This window comes from Choloepus didactylus, chromosome 19 (genome assembly GCF_015220235.1).
Source record: "Choloepus didactylus isolate mChoDid1 chromosome 19, mChoDid1.pri, whole genome shotgun sequence".
In the NCBI taxonomy this organism is placed as follows: domain Eukaryota; kingdom Metazoa; phylum Chordata; class Mammalia; order Pilosa; family Megalonychidae; genus Choloepus; species Choloepus didactylus.
In genome coordinates this window covers 15,508,160-15,533,221 of record NC_051325.1, presented here as the reverse complement: position 1 = coordinate 15,533,221, position 25,062 = coordinate 15,508,160, and the positions used below count along the sequence as shown (strand labels likewise).

Here is a 25,062-nt window from a genome sequence, read left to right as displayed (position 1 = left end):
CAGCTATTAATGTAGAGGTGTCTATTTCTCCCTTCAGTGTCTTCAGTGTTTGCCCCATGTATTTTGGGGTACTCTTGCTTGGTACATACATATTTATGATTGGTATATTTTCTTGACAAATTGTCCCTTTTATTAATACATAGTGTCCTTTTTTTCTTTTAATCATTTTACATTTGACATCTAATTTGTCTGATATTAGTGTAGTTACCCCCACTCTTTTCAGGTTGTTGTTTGCATGAAATATCTTCTTCCAACCTTTCACTTTCAACCTATTTTTGTCCTTGGGTCTAAAGTGAATCTCTTGATGTAGACAGCATATAGATGGATCCTGTTTTTGTTTTTATCCATTCTGCCAATCTGTGTCTTTTGATTAGAGAGTTTAGTCCAATAATATTTAATGTTATTACTGTAAAGGCAGTACTTTCTTCCACCATTTTGTCCTTTGATTTTATTTATATGTCATATCTTATTTTTCTTTCATTTTACCATTTTAGTTACCGTTACTGTTAATTTTCATTTCTACACTCTTCTCCAAATCTCTCTCTCCTGTCTTTTCTTATCTGACTGTCACACTCCCTTTAGTAGTTCTTGTAAAGCAGGTCTCTTGTTCATGAACTCTCTCAGTGGCTGTTTATCTGTAAATATTTTAATCTTTCCCTCATTTTTGAGGGATAGTTTTGTCAGATATAGAATTCTCTGTTGGCAGTTTTTCTCTTTCAGTGTTTTAAATCTATCATGCCACTGCCTTCTTGCCTCCATGGTGTTTACTGAGAGATCGTACTTAGTCTTTTTGATCTTCCCTTATATGTGATGAATCACTTTTATCTTGCTGCTTTTAGAATTCTCTCTTTGTCTTTGGCATTTGACAATCCGATTAGTGTCTTGGAGTAGGTCTATTTAGATCTGTTCTCTTTGGGATGTGCTGCACTTCTTGGACTTGTAATTTTATGTCTTTTATAAGAGTTTGGAAATTTTCATTGATTACTTCCCCTGTTATTTTTTCTGCCCCCTTTCCCTTCTCTTCTCCTTCTGGGACACCCATAACATGTATATTCATGAGTTTCATGTTGTCATTCAATTCCCTGATAACCTGCTCATATTTTTCCATTCTTTTCCTATGTGTTCTTTTGTATGTAGGATTTCAGATGTCATGTCCACTAGTTCACTGATCTTTCCTTCTGCCTCTTCAAATCTGCTTTTGTGTGTCTCCATTGTGTTTTTCATCTCTTCTTTTGTGCCTTTTATTGCTATAAATTCTGCCATTTGTTTTTGCAAGCTTTCAAGTTCTTGTTTTTATGGTTGCTCAGTGTCATCTTTATATCCTTCATCTCTTTTGCCACATTTTCCTTCAACTCATTGAATTGATTTAGAAGATTTGCTTGAACACCTTTAATTAGTTGTTCCTACTCCTGTATCTTATTTGAAGTGTTAGTTTGTTCCTTTGAGCCAAATCTTTGTGCTTCCTAGTATGACTTGCGATTTGTGCTGGTGTCGAGGCTTCTGATTTTCTTGATTAGTTTATTTTGGAGGTTGTTTTCTTTCTTTTGCCTAAGGTTTGCTTGTTGGTTGGCTTTGTTTTCTAACTGTTCTTTGACATTTGGTTCAACTTATTCTAGACCTCTAACATAGCTTCTATTTAACTGATCAGAATTTTTCAGTTCATATTTTTTCTGATTCTTGCACTGCCTATATATAGTAGTTTGATATTTCCCTTTTTTGTGTGCAGTTTTTTCACCCCCAGGAAAAAGCTCTCTCTTCCCTCTTCTTCCTGAAGGAATGTTGATTTACTGTTTGTTTTGTTTTTGTTTTGTTCCCTCTATGACAACACTCATTTGTTACCTCTAGCAACTTTTATCTGGAGGTCTGGCTCTGGGAGGAGGGATTCCTCAGATAGGATAGACCCCAGTCTGATTTTCCCAGACAAGACAGGTCTAGGACTCATTAAGGGGGTGTAATCAGTATCAAGGTTCCCTAGGGTTGAGTCTCAGCAGGGTGCCTGTCTGTGCTGGTTTGAGTGTATTATGTCCCCCAGAAAAAGCCATATTCTTTGATGTGATCTTCTGGGGCAGACATATTAGTGGGGATTAAGTTGGAACATTTGGATTAGGTTGTTTGCATGGAAATATGCCCCACCCAAATGTAGGTGATAACTCTGATTACTTAATTTCCGTGGAGGTGTTGCCCCACCCATTCAGGGTGGTCCTTGATCAGGGGAGCCATATAAATGAGCTGACAAATGGAAGGAACTCAGTGCAACTGTGAGTGATATTTTGAAGAGGAGCTACAGCCAAGAGGGACACTTTGAAGAAAGCACAGGAGCTGCAGATGAGAGACAGTTTGAAGACAACCATTGAAAGCAGACTCTTGCTCCGGAGAAGCTAAGAGAGGACACATACCCCAAGTGCAACTAACAGTGACATTTTTGAGGAACTGCAGCCTAGAGAGGAACGTCCTAGGAGAAAGCCATTTTGAAACCAGAACTTGAAAGCAGATGCCAGCCATGTGCCTTCCCAGCTAACAGAGTTTTTCTGGACACCATTGGCCATCCTCCAGTGAAGGTACTCGATTGCTGATGTGTTACCTCGGACACTTTATGGCCTTAAGACTGTAACTGTGTAACCAAATAAACCCCCTTTTATATAAAGCCAATCCATCTCTGGTATTTTGCATTCTGGCAGTGTTCTAGTTTGCTAATGCTGCAGAATGCAAAACACCATAGATGGACTGGCTTTTATAAAAAGGGGGTTTATTTGGCTATACAGTTATAGTCTTAAGGCCATAAAGTGTCCAAGGTAACACATCAGTAATCAGGTACCTTCACTGGAGGATGGCAAATGGCGTCCGGAAAACCTCTGTTAGCTGGGAAGGCACGTGGCTGGCATCTGCTCCAAAGTTCTGGTTTCAAAATGGCTTTCTCCCAGGACATTCCTCTCTAGCAAGCTTGCTCTTCTTCAAAACGTCACTCACAGCTGCACTCCGTTTAGTCTCTTTGAGTCAGCATGCTTTATATGGCTCCACTGATCAAGGCCCACCCCTGAATGGGCAGGGCCACACCTCCATGGGAACATCTCATCAAAATTATCATTACCCACAGCTGGGTGGGGCACATTCCAAGCAAATCTCTGCCCCACAAGACCACAAAGATAATGGCATTTGGGGGACACAATACATTCAAACCGGCACATTCCACCCCCTGGACCCCAAAATGACAATATCTTTCCAAATACAAAATACATTCATTCCATCACAATATCGCAAAAACTCAAATCATTTCAGTAACAAAAGTTAAGCACAAAATCCCATCAAAATCAATTTAGGCGTGGTCAGTCCCAAGGCACAATCTTTCTTTAGCTGTGGATCTGTGAACTTAGAACAAGTTATGTGCTCCCAATATACAAAGGAGAGACATTCATAGGATAAACATTTCCATTGCCATAAGGAGAAAGCATAACAGGACCAAAACAGTTCCTAAAACCTGCAGGACAAACTCCATTAGATTTCAAAGTCAGACAGTCATTAACAGAACAACGTTGCATCCTTGGGGCTTGAGAGAGTAGGAGTCTAACCCTTCCTAAGGGCCTTTGTAGCAGCCCTTTCCTCTCCAAACACTTAGGTGAGTGCTCCAACATACCCACACATTGGGGAGACCACCTTCTCGGCCCCACCCTCCTCAAACATCGGGGCAGCTCCCGGATTCCCTTCCATCTCCGGGGCACACGCTCAACCCCTTCAGAACAGTGTGGTGGCAGCCAGGCTCTCCCCAATTCCCTGGGAATGTGCTCCACCCTCTTTGGGACCTCGGGTGGCAAAACTCTTCCAGAGCATCGAGGTGGAATGCCCACCCTTGACCTCCGGGGCAAACTCACCCTTTCCATGCATGTGGGCTGCTCCACTCTCCCAGCCCAAGGCCTCTTGACTCCAGACCTCAACCTCCATGGCTCTGTCTTTGAAGAAATTTTTCCTGCACTTTGTTCCTTGTCTGTCTCCTCCAGTCCAGACTGGCAGCGGCTCTGTCTATAAAGTTCTCGCAAAAATTCTGTTGGCTTTGCATGAAGCACACAGAGGTCAAAGCCATCAGACAGTAGGAGTTTCCACAAATCCTTTCTGGATAATTCCATCTCCAATCTTGGCTTGTACTGAAATGGCGGCTGGGTTCCATGTTTGGTTACATCTTCACATTGGGCTGTAGCTTCTGGGATTCCACCCCCTGGAAGCTCATAATTTTCCAAGCCATCAGCTTCTGGTTTCTTTGAACCCAAGAGTTCAGTTCTAAGTTTATCTCTCTCTGCTCACATTTTACTATAAGCTGCAAGGAGAAGCCAGGATACATCCTCCACATGTAGTCTGGAGATCTCCTCAGCTAAGTATTCCAGGTTGTTGCTTCCAGATTCTTCCTTCCATATGACACCAGGACTCAATTTTGCCAAATTCTCTGCCACTTTAAAACAAGGATCGCCTTTCTTCCAGTTCACAACAACACATTGATCATCTCTGTTCAAGACCTCGTCAGAAGTATCTTTAGAGTCCATATTTCCACAAACAGTCTCTTTAAAGCAGTTTTGGCCTTTTCTATCAAGCTCCTCACAACTCTTCCAGAAACTTCCCATTATCCATTTAAAAAGCCATTCTAACATGTTTGGTATTTGCAAACTCAGCAGCAAAAGCACCCCACTTTCTGGTACCAAAATCTGTTCTAGTTTGCTAATGCTGCAGAATGCAAAACACCAGAGATGGACTGGCTTTTATAAAAAGGAGGTTTATTTGGCTATACAGTTATAGTCTTAAGGCCATAAAGTGTCCAAGGTAACACATCAGTAATCAGGTACCTTCACTGGAGGATGGCAAATGGCGTCCGGAAAACCTCTGTTAGCTGGGAAGGCACGTGGCTGGTGTCTGCTCCAAAGTTCTGGTTTCAAAATGGCTTTCTCCCAGGACATTCCTCTCTAGCAAGCTTGCTCTTCTTCAAAACGTCACTCACAGCTGCACTCCGTTTAGTCTCTTTGAGTCAGCATGCTTTATATGGCTCCACTGATCAAGACCCACCCCTGAATGGGCAGGGCCACACCTCCATGGGAACATCTCATCAAAATTATCATTACCCACAGCTGGGTAGGGCACATTCCAAGCAAATCTCTGCCCCACAAGACCACAAAGATAATGGCATTTGGGGGACACAATACATTCAAACCGGCACAGGCAGCATTAGCAAACTAGAACACTGTCTCTTCTGTGAAGCCTCTAAATTCTGTGCTTTTCGTGTCTTGTACAGCAGATGACTCTTGTCTGCCTGCTGCTCTCTTCCAGTGTAAAGGGATGCTGTGCCTTTAATTCTCAGCAGACCCTGTCCTTGCCAGGGGCATGTTTTACAGAGAGGCTGAGACTGAAGGCAGGCTTAAACTGTTTGATATCCAGCTCCTGGGATCTGAATTTTCTAAATAACAGTCACCACCTGTGCTGGGCCTGTCCCCTCTCTTGTATGGTGGTGGGGTGGTGGTAGAAGCTGCTCTTCAGCCCCCTGTTCCCTGCAGGCTGGAAATGTAACTGGGCTCTCAGACAGCCCCCTGTTTCCCCCTGCCAGGACTGTGTTTGAGGCAGGCTGGGCTCTGCTTTTGTTAGGTTGAAACTGCTGCTGATATGCCATGCCCCACCCCTTTTTTGGGGGGTAAGATAAGCCCTTTAAGGAACTATCTCTTCCGCCTGATTAGTTTCTTTGTCTCTTACTCATTAATTGCATCCTTGCCTGGGACAGGGCTGAAAACTGACAATGCCTGCTGCTTTCTTTAAGGGGCTGCTAAAAAAAAAAATTAAAAATCTTTTCCCAGAGCCAGTCTCCAGGCCCCCAGGTTCGCCAGTCAAGAGCCAGAGTTGACACCTGGCTCTCTGTGCTCCTTTTCTTGGTGCCCAGCCCTTTTCTAGTATTCTGAGCTCAACCAACTGCGTAAACCTTTCTCTTTTTGTTGTTGTTTTTTTTAACCTCGTAAGCCCTGCCTCCTACCTACTGGTGGCAGGGCTAATATGGATCTGGGTTTTTCTCTTGTTTGGGTTGTAGATATCTGTGCTCAGAGCTGATATTTAGTAGTCCAAATTTGCTAATCAACTCTGCATTTGGAGCCTGGTCAAGTTCTCCTTCCCTTGCTTCTAGTAGAGAGGAGAGGGTATCTGTTTCTCACCTGGGAGGGATCCGAGTCAGCGTGCCACATCAGTTCTGTGCTGTGATTTATCAGTCTTGGCCCTTCCACTCATTCCAGGCTGGTGTATGAGGTACATATGGTCACAGAAGTCCCCCAAACAATTGCCCCAGACAGTTCCTGGCTATTTACTAGGTGCCCTAGAGGATGAACTAAATCCCACACCTTCCTATGCCACCATCTTTATGAGTTAAAAACATTTTAACCTGTTACTTCCTATGCTTAGTGGTTCGCTGAGTTTTGGATATTTTTTCTAAAGGTATCAAAGAAACAAAAACAAAAGTTGCCTAAATGTTGAGGGTGTCTACTCTATCACGTAGCGAGGAGTTTAGTGTCAGGGCTCATGGTGATATACATTTTCCATTTATCTTTCAGTGTGTTGGCTTCTCTCATGATCCCACATTCCCAGGCAGAACATGCAGATAGCAGTACCCAAAGGCAGGAATGGAGATGCCCCCATCTTATGTCCCTTTTTATAACCTCCCCAGAGGCCCCTAACAAACTTGCCCTCATGTTCATTGGCTGGAATTCCATCACATATTTTTGCCTCAGTCAGTACCTGGCAAGAGGAATGTAGTGTGTTCACTACCAGTCAAAACGCTTTCTAGGACCTCCCTTGAAAGATCTGGTTGGTCTGGGATTGATAAACTAAAAGGGGGTTCTGTTTGCAAGGAAGAAGGTGTGGGTGGGGTGGGGGTGGACAAGCAAGAGCATCTCCCACCGTGGTGTGTCAGTGCTGGTGCTCTGACCTCAGGGTCCACAGCCCAAGATATGCAGTTAGGTGGGTTGGATTATCTTATTCTAAGGAGGAATGATACTCTTCTTTGCCTTAATAAAATGATTTTTATTTTTTTCTGCTAGTGTAATGAGCTCTTGATTGCAGATATTAGTCACACTCAGAAACAAGGGGAGACCAGCCAGTTTTAGGTACAGTATTCCCACAAGCAAGGACAAGGGGGCAGCAGCAAGTGTCCAAGATGGGAAGTGACTAATAATCACTTGCCAATGTTCGTGGGAGGTTAAGTACATCCCATGTTGGCCCAGGTTAGACCAGTTACCACCTGGAGGGTGGCACTAGGCCATTGAGGCTCGGGGTCCACACATGATCCCAGTGACTTACATGGAAATCGGGGAGATCAGTGTGGAACCCCTGCAGCTGCTCAAAGGAGGAGCTGGAAGACAGAGGTGGAGAGAGGCCCGTGTGTGTACATGACCTTTTAATGCCTGGTGACCTTTCCTGCTAGTAAAACTTCGGAATCTTGGCCAGTCAGATTCCTTCCTCTTGGGAAGAAGCAAAGGAAGGAGAAGGGTGGAAAGGCAGGCAGGAGGGCACCTGTTTCTGCACCCCTGTGTGCACATTTAGGCCTGGCGAGAGGCATCTTTAAAGGCATTCTAGCCCAGCCTCAAGCTTCCCGACTGTCCAGTGGTTTCATTTTAGAAATGTGAAGCACAGGGTGGGTGGAAGGAAAGCTTCCCACCTTTGTCCTCTCCTGTCAGAGTCAAATTTGAAAATTGGGGAGTGGAAGGGGGTGGGCATGATGGGAATTTTAAAGATGAAGAAAGCTTTGGATGAGTTGTTCTTGTCACCTGACTGCCGCTGCTCCTTGCCTCCTCAGGTTCCACGTGCTGGGGCCGTGAGAGACGATTGTTCTGCGTCTAGAAAGGTATGAGATAGAGTGCCAGGTAGCAAAGCTTGTCCAGGCAGACTCTCAGGGTTCAGAAGTCTGTGATAAAACCCAGGCCCCGAAAAGAAGCAGGTACTTAGGATCATGAGTGTTCAGAAAGAAACGGCTAATAGATCGAAATTGGGGTGTGCGCACAAAACTTGTGTTCTCTGAGTTTCTGTACTTTGTGATTCTGGGATGGAGATCAGGTTCCTTGTCCTCAGCCTTATATGGAGAATTCCAAGACTAAGATCCTCAGTTCTTTTACTGTAATGCTGAATTTTTTTTGTAAATTGGCTCATACTAAGTGACATTAGATTTCTCAAGTTCTGCAATTTTTTTTATGTAACAAGTTAACAATTTCATTGGTAAATACTTAGTTATCAAGATGAACTGTGCATTAATGTGCGGACATCACCTTACAGCTCAATCATGGTATTTGTAACTTGTTTCTAACCTGGAAGGTGATTTGGGATCTGTAATGGGTACTAAATAGTGTATCTATTTCATTTTTCTGCAAATCGCCCTGAAAAAAGAAAACTTGCCCCTCTTCCTGGCAAGGTTTAAAATATTTGAAAATGTTATTTCCATTTCAGGTAAATGGGAAGGTATTTCATTTTTGTGTAAGATTTCCAAGGAAGGACATCCGTAAACTGTCAGTCCTTACCAGAGCAAGTTGGTCCTGAGATCTGACTGACACACACTGCTTCCTCTTCCGAAGCCAAAGCTTTACATTTGTTGTTCTGTTGAGTCTCGTTCTCCAGTTTGACTAGTGCATTCTCCCTTGGCAGAAGCCCACCTTTAATAGCAGCCTCTCGGTGAGATGGTCTGGTCTCTGTTGGTAAGCTGCTGCAATACCCTCACACTGCACTCTCTGAGTGCCTCCTGGCCCAGCTGCCCTGTTTACAGAGGACTCGTATCTCTCTATGGGTGACTTCGGCTAATGTTGTCACCATACTGTGCCAGCTTTCTGCACAATTGGGCTGTGCCAGAGGTCTCAAGGAAACCACAGGGAAACTGCTAGCGTTTCTTCAGTGCCCATGCCTTGATGTGTGTCTGGAATGGTGTTTTCTCCTGTAGAATTCAGATAGTCCCTCCATGGTGGGTCACAGGCAGTCACCAAGCAGAAGCGAAGTCTCCTGCCCTTTCCAAGCAGACGGATGCCCTGGTTTGTTCTAGAGAGCTGGCCTCTTTGTGTGCTGCTCCCTCAGCCTGGCTTGCTCTGTTTTAGGAGAGGAGGTTGCTTTGTGCCGAAATATTGGATTGTCCTAAGCTTAGTTCTTTTGAGAGCCTCACAGGGTCAGGATTGTATTTCAGTTTACGGATGTGGAACAGGAAGGCTCCAGCCTAGACATTCTGTGAATTACTGCTTGAACCTGAAACTTAAACATTTATCTTGCTGGTCTGACCTTCCAAGTGACAGAGAAGGGATTTTCTTTACATGCTTTGTCAAATTCGTTCTTTGTCTGTTTGTCCAGAAATGTTCCTGATCTTGATTTAGTAATTGAAAATCATGCCATTTATTTGTCAGTCTCTGAGCCCCATATTTACAATAATTCTCTTCATGAAATTGCATTGTACAAGTAATGTCTTGCCATATATGCAGCAATGGGGGCGGGTGGGGGGAGATAGTGTTTGTGCCAAACAAGTATTCTTTCTTACCAGGCTGCCTTCATAATTCAGTCAGTTAATCATCAGTGTAAATGTCAACTGCTGTCACTGAGATTTAGGTTCCTTGTGCATGGAGATGTTTCTGCAGGAAGCCCACTTGGAATGACTGAGAGTTCTACCCCTCCTTGTCACAAAGTTGGACTCAGTACAGAGAGTCGCTCCATTGGTCCCCGAGAATGATCCAAACTTTGTCCCAGGGGCTTTGATAGGATTTCCAACATCTCTTCCTCCTTTCCCCTTTCTTGGTGGGCAACCTGGCATTCTGCTCTCCCCCTTCTTGTGGTAATTAATGCCATTTTTTGTGCTTTTGCTCACAGCCCAGGCAAGGGAAATGGGGACAGAGTGTTTTCCTATGATGTGAGTTGCAGTAAGTGGATGAAAGGGGTTCTCCTTGGAGCTGATTTTGTCTTCTCTGCAGAAGGATGTGGACAATGTGGAGCCTGAGGCAGAAGAGCTGTCATCTTTGTGTTCCGTGAGCCTGGGTTGGCCTGTGAGGATGGTGTGTAGCCCCTGTCGGCTGAGGCTGAGAACAAGTGGTGATGACATAGTCCTCCACGATGTGCCGTGGTAAAGGGGGCTTGGCCTCAGCTGCCACAAATGTGGTCCTGATGAGGAGAAGCACAAGGTCCTAACTGAACTATGGAGCCACATGCCATGTCCTCAAACTTCTGGAAGTCAAGACTGCAATAGGAACCCAGAGGAGGGGCTTCATCACCCCAAAAAGATACCCTCATTCTTGCCTGCCTCACATCCCCTAGTAACCAGGGATATATTTCCCATTGATTTGCCTATTTTGGACATTTCATATACATGGAATCATATGTGGTCTTTCATGTCTGGCTTCTTTCACATAGTATGATGTTTCCATGGTTCATCGATGTTGTAGCATGGACCATGTTTTGGTTTGCCAGCGCTGCTATGACAAATACCACAGATTAGTTGGCTTAAACAACAGGAATTTTTTGGCTCACAGTTTGGCGGCTTGAAGTCCAAAATGAAGGTATCTGCAGGCCAGGCTTTCTTCTGGAGTCGGCAGTGTTCTGGTGCTGGCTTGTTGGCAGTACTTGTGTTCCTTGGGTTGTAGATGGATCTCTGCATCTCTCACATAGTGAACTCTCTCTCTCTTTCCTTCTCTGGCTTCTCCTAACTCACCACATCCAAATTACCTCTTAAGCTAGGATTTCAGCCGTACTGGATTAAGGCCCAACCTGGTTCAGTTTGGCCTCATCTGACTAGGATCTTTGAAGGTTCCATTTTCAAATGAGTTCACAGCGACAGGACTGTGGGTTTGTTAAGACTTGAACACGTCTTTCTGGGGGACATGATTCAATCTACCACAGACCAGAACTTCATTCCTTTTTATGGCCAAGTAATATTCCGTAGCATGGATGTACCACATTTTGTTTATCCATTCATCTGTTGATGGACACTTGGGCTCGTTCCACTTTGGAGCTGTGAAGCCTGATGCTGCTAGGGAGTGCGGCTTCCTGGCCATTGGGTTAACATTTTGACTGCATTGCTCAGGCTAAGTATAGAATGGATCTGAAGAGGGCGAGATGGAGCAAGAGGCAATGTTACATAGTGATAGTAGTCTCCATGAATAGTTTCCACACTTAAAGAGTTTGAAATCTTGTTTATTTATATATTTTTTTTACAAAAGCTCATCTGTACTGCTCTTGCTGACTGTGGTGTGGAGGGCCTAGAATACCTCCCACCTTGGGTCCCATCAAGAGGTTGCCCTTTTAAAGTGGCCAGAAGTCTGCTGCATTGGTCAAAAAGGGTTTCCACATGACAATGTGGTTGGCTGGAAGAAGAGACCGGAACAGGCAAGAAATGACGTGGGGAGTTTGAGAAAACCAAAAGTTGGGAGCTGATGGTTGCCAGAGCAGGTTTTCAGGTTTTAACTTCTCTGAAGGACAGCAATTCTGGGTAGTGGGGAAGGCAGGCCTGAGAGCTATGAGCTGAGGGACTTGGATGGACCTTGACTGGAATAGTGTCACTCAGGTGACAGTGAGCCCTGGGACCAGTGACTTCTGTGACAGGGGGCTCCGTGGAGGTCAGTGAAGGGCGTTAAGGGTGGTGTGGCCCCAGGTTATGAACACCAGGAGAGAATCTCCCAGGATGGGGAAGGACAAAGACGGGACAGCACGGGAAAGCCAGGAAGGCAGCCCTGCCTGTGGGTGGTAGGCAGGTCAGTGGAGTGAGTCCTGCAGTGGAGTGACCTTGGGAGAAGCAATGCCCTTCTGGGAGATGTGGCCTGCAGTGGGGCAGGAGTGAGGCTTATGGAAAAGGGGGACCTGTTTACCCCAGAAAGAGGTCCCAAGGAGCCTGATGGAGAAAAGGGGTTTCTGTGTGGCCCCTCCGTCAACTCCGAGCCTGGCTTCTCCTGGCCTCTCCTGCCTCCCTGCCTGGCTTAGACCACTTGCTGGACCATAGGAACCCTGGAGCATGGGGCAGATGGAAGACAGTCACAGTGGGGTTTGGATCTCCACCAGGGCAGCAACATGGTGTGACTGGGTCGGCTTTAGTCCCTCTCCTGACACCCTCCATAGTCCCTCTCCAAAGCCAGTCAATGCAATCCAGTTAAAAACTGCTCACTGTGCAACTCCACTTGACAATAAGCCCTCCAGCCCAGAATTTCTCAAAGTTTAAGGTGCATATGCATCCCCCTGGGGATCTGATTAAAAAAGCGAATTCTGGTTCTGCAGGCTTGGGGTGGCGGGCATGAGTCACCATTTCTGACCAATGCCCAGAGGAGACACCAGCCTCCCTGCATACAGTTGTTGCTCCCTGGTCCCTCGTTTTTGGTGTCTGGATGTGATAAGAGAATCTGCAAGCAGACAGAGGCAGGATAACAAAAAGATTTGGCCCTGATGTTCTCTGGCCTTTTCAGCACCTTCTTTGCATGAGAAACCCAGCATCAGAGCCCACGTAGGGACCCCCCACCAGAGCTTGTGGGGGCTGCGATGGGCTTTCTCCTAGCTCAGGCGGTGCTGGTGTGTGAGGGAAGTGCCTGCTGCTCCCCTGGGTCGGTCTGTAATCTGTTTGTTTTGAAGCTGGAGAATTAAAATAGTAAGATGGCTCTGAGCATTGCTTCTATCCTCTGATTTCATTGTTAGCAAACTTCTCTCAAGAGGTGATAATTCTTGATTGCGTCCTAAAAAATGAGTCGTGGCTAATGACAAAAATATCTTGAGTGGGGTAGAGCAGCTTTTGTTTGTACCAAAACTCTAGTTGATGCTTTTGTAAATACATTTTCTCCCACAGAAAGGGAATTCCTGAGAGTTTTGTGGTAACATTTCTTTTTAGAAGTAAGTGATGATAATAACAAATGTTAGGTTTCTAAGAGATTTTGCCTGGTACGTTTCTGGTTCCTAGTGGGGTGTCCATAGATGTGATTCTGAGACTAAACAAGTTTAGCCATCTCACATGGGCCTTCAGAGCTGGGGTTCCAGTTGAATATGCTCAAGTGTCATAGTAAAACTCCTGGAGGACACTTCGTTTTCTCTGACAGGCCGTGCACTTGAGAATTGTGAGCCTTTGGTCAATAGTAGAACTTGTTTCCTTCAGGTGTTCTGTTGTGGGGCAAGTGAGGTTGTTGAAGTTGTTTGGCAAAGACAAGATTGGAAAGGAAGTGCTGTCACTCGTGTGTTTAAGCAATTTTTATTACGTATTTGTTAGCTGAAAAAATACATGTAACCCACGTGTATAAAGCGTAATGATAAATTGATCTCTCCCTCCTCCCCAGGAGCTACCTCCCAGCTTTGCTGTCCAGGGATTGCAGCCCATCCCTGCCTCCCCTGCCCAGAGATGCCCATTTGCCTGCAGTTTATGCTTTTCATCCCCACTCTTCTCTCCGAGTGGTTTACAGCAGGTGTGTGTGTTTCACCAAGCAGCATGGTTTGACTTTCTCATCCCAGGACTGTGACACATGGTGTCATACTGATAATGTCTTCTGCACCTCGTTCTTTTCTGCTGCAGTTAGGCCTTCCTGTCTGCACTCAGGTTTCAGCATCTTCACAGGGTCCCTCAGAACTGGCTCGATGCTCTTCCCCCTACAGTGAACACATGGGAGCCCTTGTCTTTGATTACTAAAGTCCTAACTTTCCGATAGCTGCTCCTCAAATGGCAAATCGATATGGGAATAGAATGTCTCAATTTATTTAAAGAATCCTCTTCTTACGGACACTTAGTTTACTGCTCCACAGCTTTTCCTATTATAAAAACCATCTTTATGCATTCAACCAGTTCTTACCCACAGATGAATCTCCAGAGGTAAATTGCTTGTCGTGATGTGCATTGAAATGCACACTGCCAAACCATGCCACTGCGGCCCACAGGGGTCTCTCCATTGTATAAAGTGTTCCTTTCCTCAAACCCTTGCAAAGGCTCAGTATTGGAACAGTTTAATCCTTGTCAGTTTGGTGAATCATAAATTATATTTCATTGTTTTTATTGCATTGATGTAATTGTGAGTGAAATTGAACTTGTTTTAAATAAACTTACTGAGTATTTGTATTTCTTCACATATTTTTAATTGCTTATGAATCTGGATTTGGGGTCCAGAAAAGTTTGATTAATTTCTCATTTCCATTTTATATTTTCCCTTTCCGTTGTTAGTCTTGGAATTTGTATGACTCATTTTACTGGTTACATTACTTACCATAATCTCCTTTATTACTCTCTCAAAAGGTTGGAGTTCTTATATGAATAATGTATTTATTCATTTATGTTTTTAAGGATAGGAAGAGGCATGATGCTTTCTGAATACTGGCATGTTTAGGAAGCCTACAGAAAATCTGGGTCTCTCTTTCTTGTCCTCAAGCACTGTAGACATTGTCCCATTGGTTTTCTTCCTTCTTCCTTTCTGCCCAGTATCTGTCACCATCTAGTCACTCGTTCATTCATTCAACAAGTGTCCTGTTAGTGTTGTCCCGTGTCTTGCTCTCTGCTGGAGGTGGTGTGTGTGTGTGTGTGTGCACGCGCGCACGCGTCCTGGGTGTGACTCTCTGGTTGTATGTTTTCCTAGCAGCCAGTGCTCTCAGTGTGTGTGCTGAAGCCTTTTGTGAGCCTGTGGAAATGTCCATCTGTAATTTCTTTGCTTATTACTTTTTCTGCATCTGCTCTGATCTCTTTGTTTATGATTTCTTTCCTACATGTTGCTGCATTTCCTGCATTGAATTCCCAAGTTTCTGCTCTGTTTCTCTCTCTCTTTTTTTTTTTTTCTTATCTTTTCCTTGGAGTTCCAGAAAGAATTAAATGATTTTTCTGAATCATGAATTTTGTTTTCTATCATAGTAAATCTATTGTTAACTATATCCACTGTATGTGTTTTCCTTCTTAAATATTTTTAAAATTTAAAAATTAAAGTAATATATGCACATAATCAAAAATAATATACCTAAAGGCTTTTAATGAAAAATAACCCCCACCCCTTTCTGCCCTTTTCTTCCTGCCCTTGTCCTGTTCCCTACAAACCACTACCTTCAACCTGTTTTAAGTTATTTCTTTGGGAACTTTCTTCTGTTTTCCTAAATAATGAACATTCTATTTCTTGACTGATTAATTTTTGACATAATTTATTTCATGCTATGATAGATGAGGTCTTCACGCTGTTAATTCCCAACCCTTACCATCCTTCCAGTATTATTTTTATCATTTTTAATTAAATCACTAGATAGTATTTATAAAATTGTGACTGTATTTGTTGCCACAAAGCCACTGTATCCTGTGATTTTTTTTTTTTTTTTTTTCAGCTTTTTGTTTCTCTGGGAGCCTATAATTGTCTTTTCTTCTTGAAATCTTGCTGAAAGCACTGTCCTCCCGTTCCCCAAATCTGTTTTCCTGGCATTCTCTCTAGTACCTCTTTCTGGGGGCATGTGCTCTGAGCCCCTCACCCAGGTGGCCTCACCCCTGCCTGCAAGCAGCTCAGCTCACCGGGGCCTTGCCTTGACTTCTCTCCTGGATCGTTCCCATGGTTTTCTGCATCCCATGTCTTCCTCTTTTCTGGTTTATTTTTATTCTGCACAATAATTATTCATTGTTCCAAATTTGCTCTGTTGGCATTTGTACAACATACAGACCAAGTGGGGGGGAGAGAAGTTTTTTTTTCTCCTTTTTCTTAAGGTTCTTGGGAATTGAAGAAACATTTTGAATCATTTAAAGAACACTATTAGTTTAAAATGTTCATAGTTTTCTGTTACCAATTAGGCTTTGGAATACCAAAACTGAACTTGCTTAAGTGTCTCCTTAAACATTGTTTCAGTTCGTGATAATTAACCAGACATATGCCGGTTGGGGGATAGATACTGACTAAAGCAGGGTTGCCTGTCATTTCTGCCTTCAAATAGCTTTTGACCTAAAACATGATAAACGCACCGAGGCCCGGTGGAGAAGGGGGAGGAGAACCGTTCACAGCATGGGTGGAGTGGACAGAGGCCATCCCAGCCTCTCAGATGCCTCGGCCGTGGCTTCCTTCTCAGTGGAGGGAAATGGTTACTTCTCTTCCAGAAGTCTCAAAATTGTATTATTGGCCTCTGTGAGAGAAGTCCAGCCATAGGTGTGATGGAGAGGGCGGGTTTGGTGCTGGAAAATGTGAGAAGTGCTGGTGACACCTGGGTTAGGGAAGGAACGCAACATAGCAGAACGTCCTGATTGCTAGTATAGTTGGTTTGCCATGGGCACGGATCACCATTTTCTAAAGAATTAGCACGTATAATAGAAATATCACACGATTATGCTCACACTTGCTTGATTGTCCCATTGTGTCTCAACTTCTTTCAGTCCTTGAGTTGGGGGTGACCCTAAATATCTGCCGTTGCCATTTGCAGTTGTGTAAAACCAATGTAGAATTCTGGTTAGTAGAGGGCCAGATAACAAATAGGTGACACATAACAAACGATCAAATTGATCAAATTCAAATGTGGCTTTTCTCAAAGCTTTTTAAATGCTTACTAATTTGGGTGCCCCCAAGGTGAAAGGAGCAGGTGGTTTATTTGGGAGGTCTCCCAGGAAGAATGGGGGAGGGGTGGGAGGAGGGACTGGGAAGACAAAGGCCAGTCAAGGGTGCCTTAACAAGCGGGCATGGGGCCCCATCCCTGGGCTCACTCCGAAGGCCAGGGTGGAACAAGAGGTGGCCCGGGGAGGGGTGAGGAGACCGTGCTTTGCTACCTGCCGACTCTCAGCTCCCCTGGTGGAAGGTCACTTCTGGCCTGCTGGCGCTCAGGCCTCACACACTCCTGCAGCCAGAGGGTGCCCTCAGGCTGGGGGGGTGGGGTGCAGGTGCTGGAGGCAGGAAGTTGGGGCCCATGAAGCAGCTGTCTGTTGCAGCTGTCTGCACCTTTGGGCGGGGCGGGGGATGCAGGAGGGGCCTGACAGTGTTTGCTGCAAGGGGCACCCTTCAAACCTTGAAGGGTTTGAAGGCTGCTGGGCTGACCTCACAGCCCTCAGCCCGTCTCACCATGGCCTAAAGGAAGCAACCCCAGGGCCTGAGGGCTGGACTGGTCAGTTTTGTGCGCCTTCAGGAGAGGAGCAGGCCAAAGGAGACTTAGCAGAATAAAAAGTTGATGTGAAAAATAAAAATTAAAAAAAAGTACGTGAAAGGCAACTTAAAACATGCACCCCTCCCCTTTATTTTGCATGCCTAAGAGGGTTTTTGTAAACAGTGGGAAAATTAGAAAATGAAATTAGCTTGCACGATTTCAAATGGAGACAGATGCCTGCTTGCTTGATTTTTTTTTAAATTCCCACAAAAACCTCAAGCAGAGTTAATAACGTGTGAAAATTAGGTACCACGTGTGTACTTCGCTTTGTAATGTTTTTATTAAGCAGCCAGTTGATTTAAAAATAACACAACAATGGGAAGACGGCAGAGTAGGAAGCTCCGGGAATCAGTCCCTCCACCAGAACAACTATTAAATAGGCAGGAACTGTCCGAATCAACTATTTAAAAACTCTAGAGTCCAGTAGAACACTGTGCAGCATCCAGGGAAGGGCAGGAGGGAGAGGCTGGTAAAGAACGGTGAATACAGGGAATTGCTGTCTGCGTGGTTACCAGGACCGTCACCTACTCTTTTTTTTTTCTTTTTTTTTTCCCCCCAAAAGTGCAGTCAGAGAAGATACTTTCCTGACACTTTCTCTAGGGTCCTTTGGTATGTGTCTGCAGCTCCTGTATGGGTTGGTTGCCCTAGTTTTTTTTTTTTTTTTTCTGTTTGTTTTTAATTCATTTTATTGAGATATATTCACATACCATGCAGTCATACAAAACAAAGCATGCATTCAGTTCTTTACAGTGCCATTATATAGTTATACATTCATCACCAAAATTAATCTTTGACATTTTTACCACCACACACAAAAGAAGAATAAGAATAAAAATTAAAGTGAAAAAGAACAATTAAAGCAAAAAAGAACACTGGATGTCCCCCTGACCCTTTTTTTTCTTCCCCCATTTTTGTACTCATCCATCCATAAACTAGACAAAGGGGAGTGTGGTCCACACAACTTTCCCCATCACATTGTCACCTCTCATAAGCTACCTTTTTATACACTCTTCTTCAAGATTCATGGGTTCTGGGTTGTAGTTTGATACTTTCAAGTATTTACTGCTAGCTATTCCAATTCATTAGAACCTAAAAAGGGTTGTCTATGTTGTGCGTTAAGGGTGTCCACCAGGGTGACTTCTCGGCTCCTTTTGGAATCTCTCTGCCACTGAAGCTTATTTCATTTCCTTTCACATCCCCTTTTGGTCAAAAAAATGTTCTCCATCCCGCGATGCTCGGTCTGCTTTCCTCCCTGGGAGTCATATTCCACATTGCCAGGGAGATTCACTCCCCTGGGTGTCAGATCCCATGTAGGGGGGAGTGCAGTGATTTCACCTGCCAAGTTGGCTTAGCTAGAGAGAGAGGGCCACATCTGAGCAACAAAGAGGCGTTCGGGAGGAGGCTCTTAGGCACAATTATAGGCAGGCCTGGCCTCTCCTTTGAAGCAACAGTCTTCCCAAGGGCAAATCCTGTGGTAGAGGGCTCAGCCCATCGAACCACCGGTCCCCGATGTCTGTGACATCAGCAACCATCCAGGTGGGGAAGCCCAACACCCCTGCATTCTCCACCAGCTCCTCAAGGGGGCTCTGCATCTTTTTTTTTTTAATTAACTTTTTTTAATCAACTATATAAAAAAATTAAAATATATATATAATAAAAAAATTTCAAACCAATGATAACAAGGGAGTAAAAAAAAGACGACTAACCTAATATAACTACTTTACTTCCAACATGTTCCTATTCTACCCCAAGAAAATACCTAATATAGCAACATTTCTGCGAACTTGTTCCTACCATACCCATCAGAAATTAACAGACCATAGTCATTCCTGGGCATTCCCACAACATTGAATTTACCCTTGATAGCTTATCTGTTCTTATTGGGTTATCGTTCCCCCTTCTTTAACTGCTCTCTCTCACTAGTTCCCCTACATTCTACGTTATAAACCATTTGTTTTACATTTTTCAATGTTCACATTAGTGGTAGCATATAATATTTCTCTTTTTGTACCTGGCTTATTTCGTTCAGCATTATGTCTTCAGGGTTCATCCATGCTGTCATGTTTCACGAGCTCGTTCCTTCTTACAGCCACATAGTATTCCATCGTGTATATATACCACATTTTATTTATCCACTCATCTGTTGAAAGACTTTTGGGTTGTTTCCATCTCTTGGCAATTGTGAATAATGCTGCTATGAACATTGGCGTGCAGATATCCGTTCGTGTCACTGCTTTCTGATCTTCCGGGTATATACCGAGAAGTGCAATCGCTGGATCGAAGGGTAACTCTATATCTAGTTTTCTAAGGAACTGCCAGACTGACTTCCAGAGTGGCTGAATCATTATACAGTCCCACTAACAATGAATAAGAGTTCCAATTTCTCCACATCCCCTCCGGCATTTGTAGTTTCCTGTTTGTTTAATGGCAGCCATGCAAATTGGTGTGAGATGGTATCTCATTGTGGTCTTAATTTGCATCTCTCTAATAGCTAGTGAAGCTGAACATTTTTTCATGTGTTTCTTGGCCATTTGTATTTCCTCTTCAGAGAACTGTCTTTTCATATCTTTTGCCCATTTTATAATTGGGCTGTCTATACTATTGTCATTGAGTTGTAGGATTTCTTTCTGTATGTATGATATCAGTCTTTTGTCAGGTACATGGTTTCCAAAATTTTTTTCCCATTGAGTTGGCTGCCTCTTCACCTTTTTGACAAATTCCTTTGAGGTACAGAAACTTCTAAGCTTGAGGAGTTCCCATTTATCTATTTTTTCTTTTGTTGTTGTGCTTTGGGTGTAAAGTCTAGGAAGTAGCCGCCTAGTACAAGGTCTTGAAGATGTTTCCCTACATTATCTTCTAGGAGTTTTATGGTACTGTCTTTTTTATTGAGATCTTTGATCCACTTTGAGTTAATTTTTGTGTAGGGTGTGAGGTAGGGGTCCTCTTTCATGCTTTTGAATATGGATATCCAACTCTCCCAGCCCCATTTGTTGAAAAGACTGTTATGTCCCCGTTCAGTGGCTTTGGGGGTCTTGTCAAAGATCAGTCGGCCATAGATCTGGGGGTCTATCTCTGAATTCTAAATTCGATTCCATTGATCAATATGACTATCTTTGTGCCAGTACCATGCTGTTTTGACAACTGTGGATTTATAATAAGCTTCAAAGTCAGGGAGTATAAATCCTCCCACTTCGTTTTTCTTTTTTAGAGTGTCTTTAGCAATTCGAGGCATCTTCCATTTCCAAATAAATTTGATAACTAAGATTTCCAAGTCTGTAAAGTAGGTTGTTGGAGTTTTGATTGGGATTGTATTGAATCTGTAGATGATTTTGGGTAGAATTGACATCTTAATGACATTTAGCCTTCCTGTTCATGAACATGGAATATTTTTCCATCTTTTAAGGTTCCCTTCTATTTCTTTTAGTAGAGTTATGTAGTTTTCTTTGTATAGGTCTTTTACGTCTTTGGTTAAGTTTATTCCTAGGTGCTTGATTTTTTTAGTTTCTATTGAAAATGGTATCTTTTTCTTGAGCGTCACCCACTCTTATGCCAGGCAGTGGTGCGGTCTGGCCCCTGATGTGGCTTGCTGGTGCCAGAGAGGGACATAAAAATCCACGTTCCCAAGATTTGGGGTGGGGCAGGGAGAGGCTAATCGCTGAACACTGCTTTTGATCAGCTACTTCAGCTCGCTGGGTGGCCATTGTTCCAACCTGCCCTGGACAAAGGTGATGGAGGAGACTTAAGAACATTATGCTTCCTCAGAGCTGGGAGGGTAGCTGAAGAGCTGCAGTAGCTGGGCAGGGGCTGAGTCAAGAAAGTGCAGCTTTTAGGAGCCATCAGAGACCATGGAGGCATGACAGCAGTGGATTGAAATACTTAAAGTGCTGAATGAAAAGAATTTCCAACCAAGAATTTTGTATCTGGGGAGACTTTCTTTCAAAAATGAGAGAGAGATTAAGAGATTCTCAGATAAACAAAAGCTGGGAAGTTCACCTCTAGACCTGTCCTACCAGGAATGCTAAAGGGAGTTCTACAGAGTGAGAGGAAGGAACGCTAGCCGGAGGATCAAAGTGGAGTAAGGAAATAAAGACCTCCAGAAGAGGTAACCATATGGATGATTATAAATACCAGTACTGTTCTGTTGCATTTTTTGTGTATATAACTCCAATTTTCACTTGTCACAGGCACTAAAATGCAAATGCATAAAAGTAATGATAAATCTATGGTTTTTGACATACAGTGTACAAAGATACAACTTATAACAAGTGTAAAAAACGGTGAGGGGACAGAGGGTATAGGAGCAGTGTATGTGTTTGCTATTGAAGTCAAATTGGTACCAAATCAAATATGATTATTATCTATTTAGGATGTTAAATTTTAACCCATGGTGACCACAAGAAAAATATATGAAAAATATTTCCAGATAGAAATGAAAAGGAACTCAATATGGTATAATACAAAAAAATCAGATAAATACAAAGGTAGGCATTAACAGAAGAATTGAGGGACCAAAAAGACATGAGACTTACAAAGACTAAATAGCAAAATGGCAGAAGAAAGTCTTGCCTTATCTGTAATGACTTCATCTGTAAATGGATTAAACTCTCCAGTCAAAAGGCAGAGATAATGGATTAAAAAGCACAACCCAACTCTACACTGTGTATAAGGGACTGACCATAAATTCAAAGACATATGCTTGTTGAAATTAAAATAATGGAAAAAAATTGCCATGAAAAATTTACCGTGTGAGTAGTAACCAAAAGACAGCTGGGGTAGTTATACTAAAATCAGATAAAGTAGACTTTAAGTCAAAAACTGTTAAAAGAAAAGACAGGACAGAAATAGCTAAAATCAGAAATGAAAAGGGACATTACTACCAAACCCACTGAAATAAAAAGGGCTGTAAGAGGATACTAAGAACATCTGTATGCCAACAAATAAATAACCCAAGTGAAATGGGCAGAGTCCTAGAAATACACAAACTGCCTACAATGACTCAAGAAGAAATAGAAGATCTCATCAAACCAATAACTAGTAAAGAGATTGAATCAGTAATCAAAAATCTTTCCATAAAGAAAGGCCCAGGATGAGATGGCTTCACAGAGGAATTTTACCAAACATCCCAAGAAGAATTGAAACCAATCCTGCACAAACTCTTCCAAAACAATTGAAGAGGAGGGAGCACTCTTCATTAATTTTCCAAGGCTAACATCATCCTCGTACTAAAGCCAGATGAAGACACTACGAGAAAAGACCAATATCTTTTATGAATATAGATGCAAAAATCCTCAATAAAATACTAGCAAACCAAATCCAAGAGCAAATTAGGAGTTATACACCATGCTCAAGTGGGATTTATCCCAGGTATGCAAGGGTGTTTCAACATAGGAAATTCAATTAATGTGATACACTCTACTGACAGAAAAGAGGAAAACCACGTGATCATTTCAGTTGATGCAGAAAGGGCATTTGACAAAATCTAGCATCCCTTCTTGATAAAATCACTTAGAAACTAGAAATAGAAGGATGCTTCCTCAACATGATAAGGGGAATCTACGAAAAACTTTCTGGCTAACACCATACTCAATTGTGAAAGACCGAAAGCTTTCCCACTAAGATGAGGAACAAGACAAGTATATCCACTATCACCACTATCAGCTAACATTGTACTGGAATTTCAGAGCATTAAAAAATAAAAGACATCCAAATTGGAAAGGAAGAAGTAAAACTTTCCTTATTTGCGGATTACATGATCCTATGTACAGAAAATTCTGAGCTTAGAGCTAATAAATTAGAGCTAATAAATGAATTCAACAAAGAGATGGGGTACAAAATCAACACCCAAAAATCAGTAGTGTTTCTGTATACTAGTAATGAACAATCTGAAGAAGAAACCCAGAAAATGTGCCATTTACAATAGCAACTAAAAGAGTCAAATATCTAGGAATAACTCTAACCAGGGATGTAAAGGATTTATACACAGATAACTATAAAATATTGCTAAAAGAAATCAAAGAAGATCTAAATAAATGGAAGGATGTTCTATGTTTATAAATTGTAAGGCTAAATATTAAGATGTCAGTTATACCCAAAGCTATTTACAGATTCAACATATGCCCAATCAAAATTCCAACAACCTTCTTCACAGAAATGTTAAAGCCAATCATCAAATATATGTGGAAGGGCGAGGGGCCCTGAATATCCAAAGCCTTCTTGAAGAAGAAGAATGAAGTTGGAGGACTCACACTTCCAGTTTTGAAACTTATTACAGAGCCACAGTAATCAAAGAAACATGGGCCTGACACATGAATTGAGAGCTCAGAAATCAATCTTCACGTTTATGTGCAAACTGATTTTTGACAAGGGTGCCAAGTCCACTCAATTGGGAAAGAATAGTCCTTTTAACAAATGGTTCTGGGAAAACTGGATGTCTGTTTGCAAAAGAATGGAATATAAACCCTTATACCACATACAAAAATCAAGTCAAAATGGGTCAAATACATAAATACAAGAACCAAAACTATCGAACTCCTAAAAGAAAACATAGGGAAGTGTCTTTAGGACCCCTTGTTAGGCAATGGTTTCTTAGACTTACACCCAAAGCATAAGCAACAAAAGAAAAAATAGATAAGCAGGACCTCAAAAAAATTGAAAACTTTTGTGTTTCTAAGGACTTTATCATGCAAATAAAATGACAACCTACCTAATGGGAAGAAATATTTGGAAACCACATACATGATAAGGGCTTAACATCCAGAATATATAAAGAAATCCTTCAATTCAATAACAGAAAGACAAACAACCCAATTTAAAAATGGGCAAAAGAAGGTATACAAATGGTCAAAAAACAAATGAAAAGTTGCTCAACATCATTAGCCTTCAGGGAAATGCAAATCAGAACCACAACGAGATACCATTCACACCCACTAGAATGGCTGCTATTAAAAAATCAGAAAATTTACAAGTATTGGTGAGGATGTGGAGAAATAGGAACACTCATTCATTGCTGGTGGGAATGTAAAATGGCGCAGCCGCTGTTGAAGACATGGTGGTGGTTCCTCGGGCAGCTAAACATTGAATTACCATATGACCCGCCAATCCACTTCTAGGTATACAACCAAAAGAATCGGCAGCAAGGACTCGAATAGATATTGGCACACCAATGATCATAGTGACATTATTCACAACTGCCAAAAGATTGGAATAACCCAAGTGTCTATCAAGTGATGAGTAAACAAAATGTGGTATATACACTCAATGGAAATTATTCAGCCCTGAAAAGGAATGAAATTCTGATATATGCGACATGGATGACCCTTTAAAAAATTGTTGTGTGAAATAAGTCAGACACAAATGGACAAATATTGTATTATCTCACTGATGTGAAGTAATTAGAATAAGCAAACTTACGGAGTCAGAGCCTAGAATATAGGTTACCAGGGAACGGGGTGTGGGGTAGGGCATAGGGAGTTAAGGCTTAAAATGTACAGAGTTTCTATTTGGGTTGATGGAAAACTTTTGGTAATGGATGGTGGTGATGGTAGGGTAACATTGTAAACATAATTAACAGCACTGAATTATATTTGGAAGTGGTCAAAAGGAGAAATTTTAGGTTGTATGAATGTTACTAGAATAAAAATTAAAAAGAAATCCATGGAACTGTACAACACAGTGAACCCTAAGTTAAACCATGGTCTATAGTTAATGACACAGTTATAAGAACGTGCTTTCATAACTTGTAACAAATGCACAGTGTTAATAACAGATAATTGGGAGCCCTGTATTTTTACGCATGATTTTTCTGTAAACCCACAACTTCTCTAATAAAAATAAAAGCCGCACACTATGGTTGACATAATGGCAAGCACTGCACTGTGTATGGTAAAATTGTCTTTGAAGGATCTGTCATGCTTTCCATTGCACAAGTTAAAAAAAAAAAACAAACAAAAAAAAACTTCCAGAATTATCACCTGATATGAAATTGTATTAAGCTGCAAT

At 42.5% G+C, this 25,062-nt stretch overlaps 1 protein-coding gene across 2 annotated transcripts in view; it reads left to right on the top strand.

Annotated features, from left to right (window-relative positions):
* DTD1 (D-aminoacyl-tRNA deacylase 1) overlaps positions 1-25,062 on the top strand; it is a 214,483-nt gene that overhangs the window by 167,599 nt on the left and 21,822 nt on the right. The window contains exon 5 of one of the 2 annotated variants that reach the window (XM_037811389.1): positions 7,805-7,852. The exons of the other annotated variant lie outside the window; for it this stretch is intronic. Coding sequence (XP_037667317.1) covers positions 7,805-7,852 — 48 coding nt within the window. The remainder of the gene's footprint in view (positions 1-7,804; positions 7,853-25,062) is intronic. 2 annotated transcript variants of the gene reach the window in all.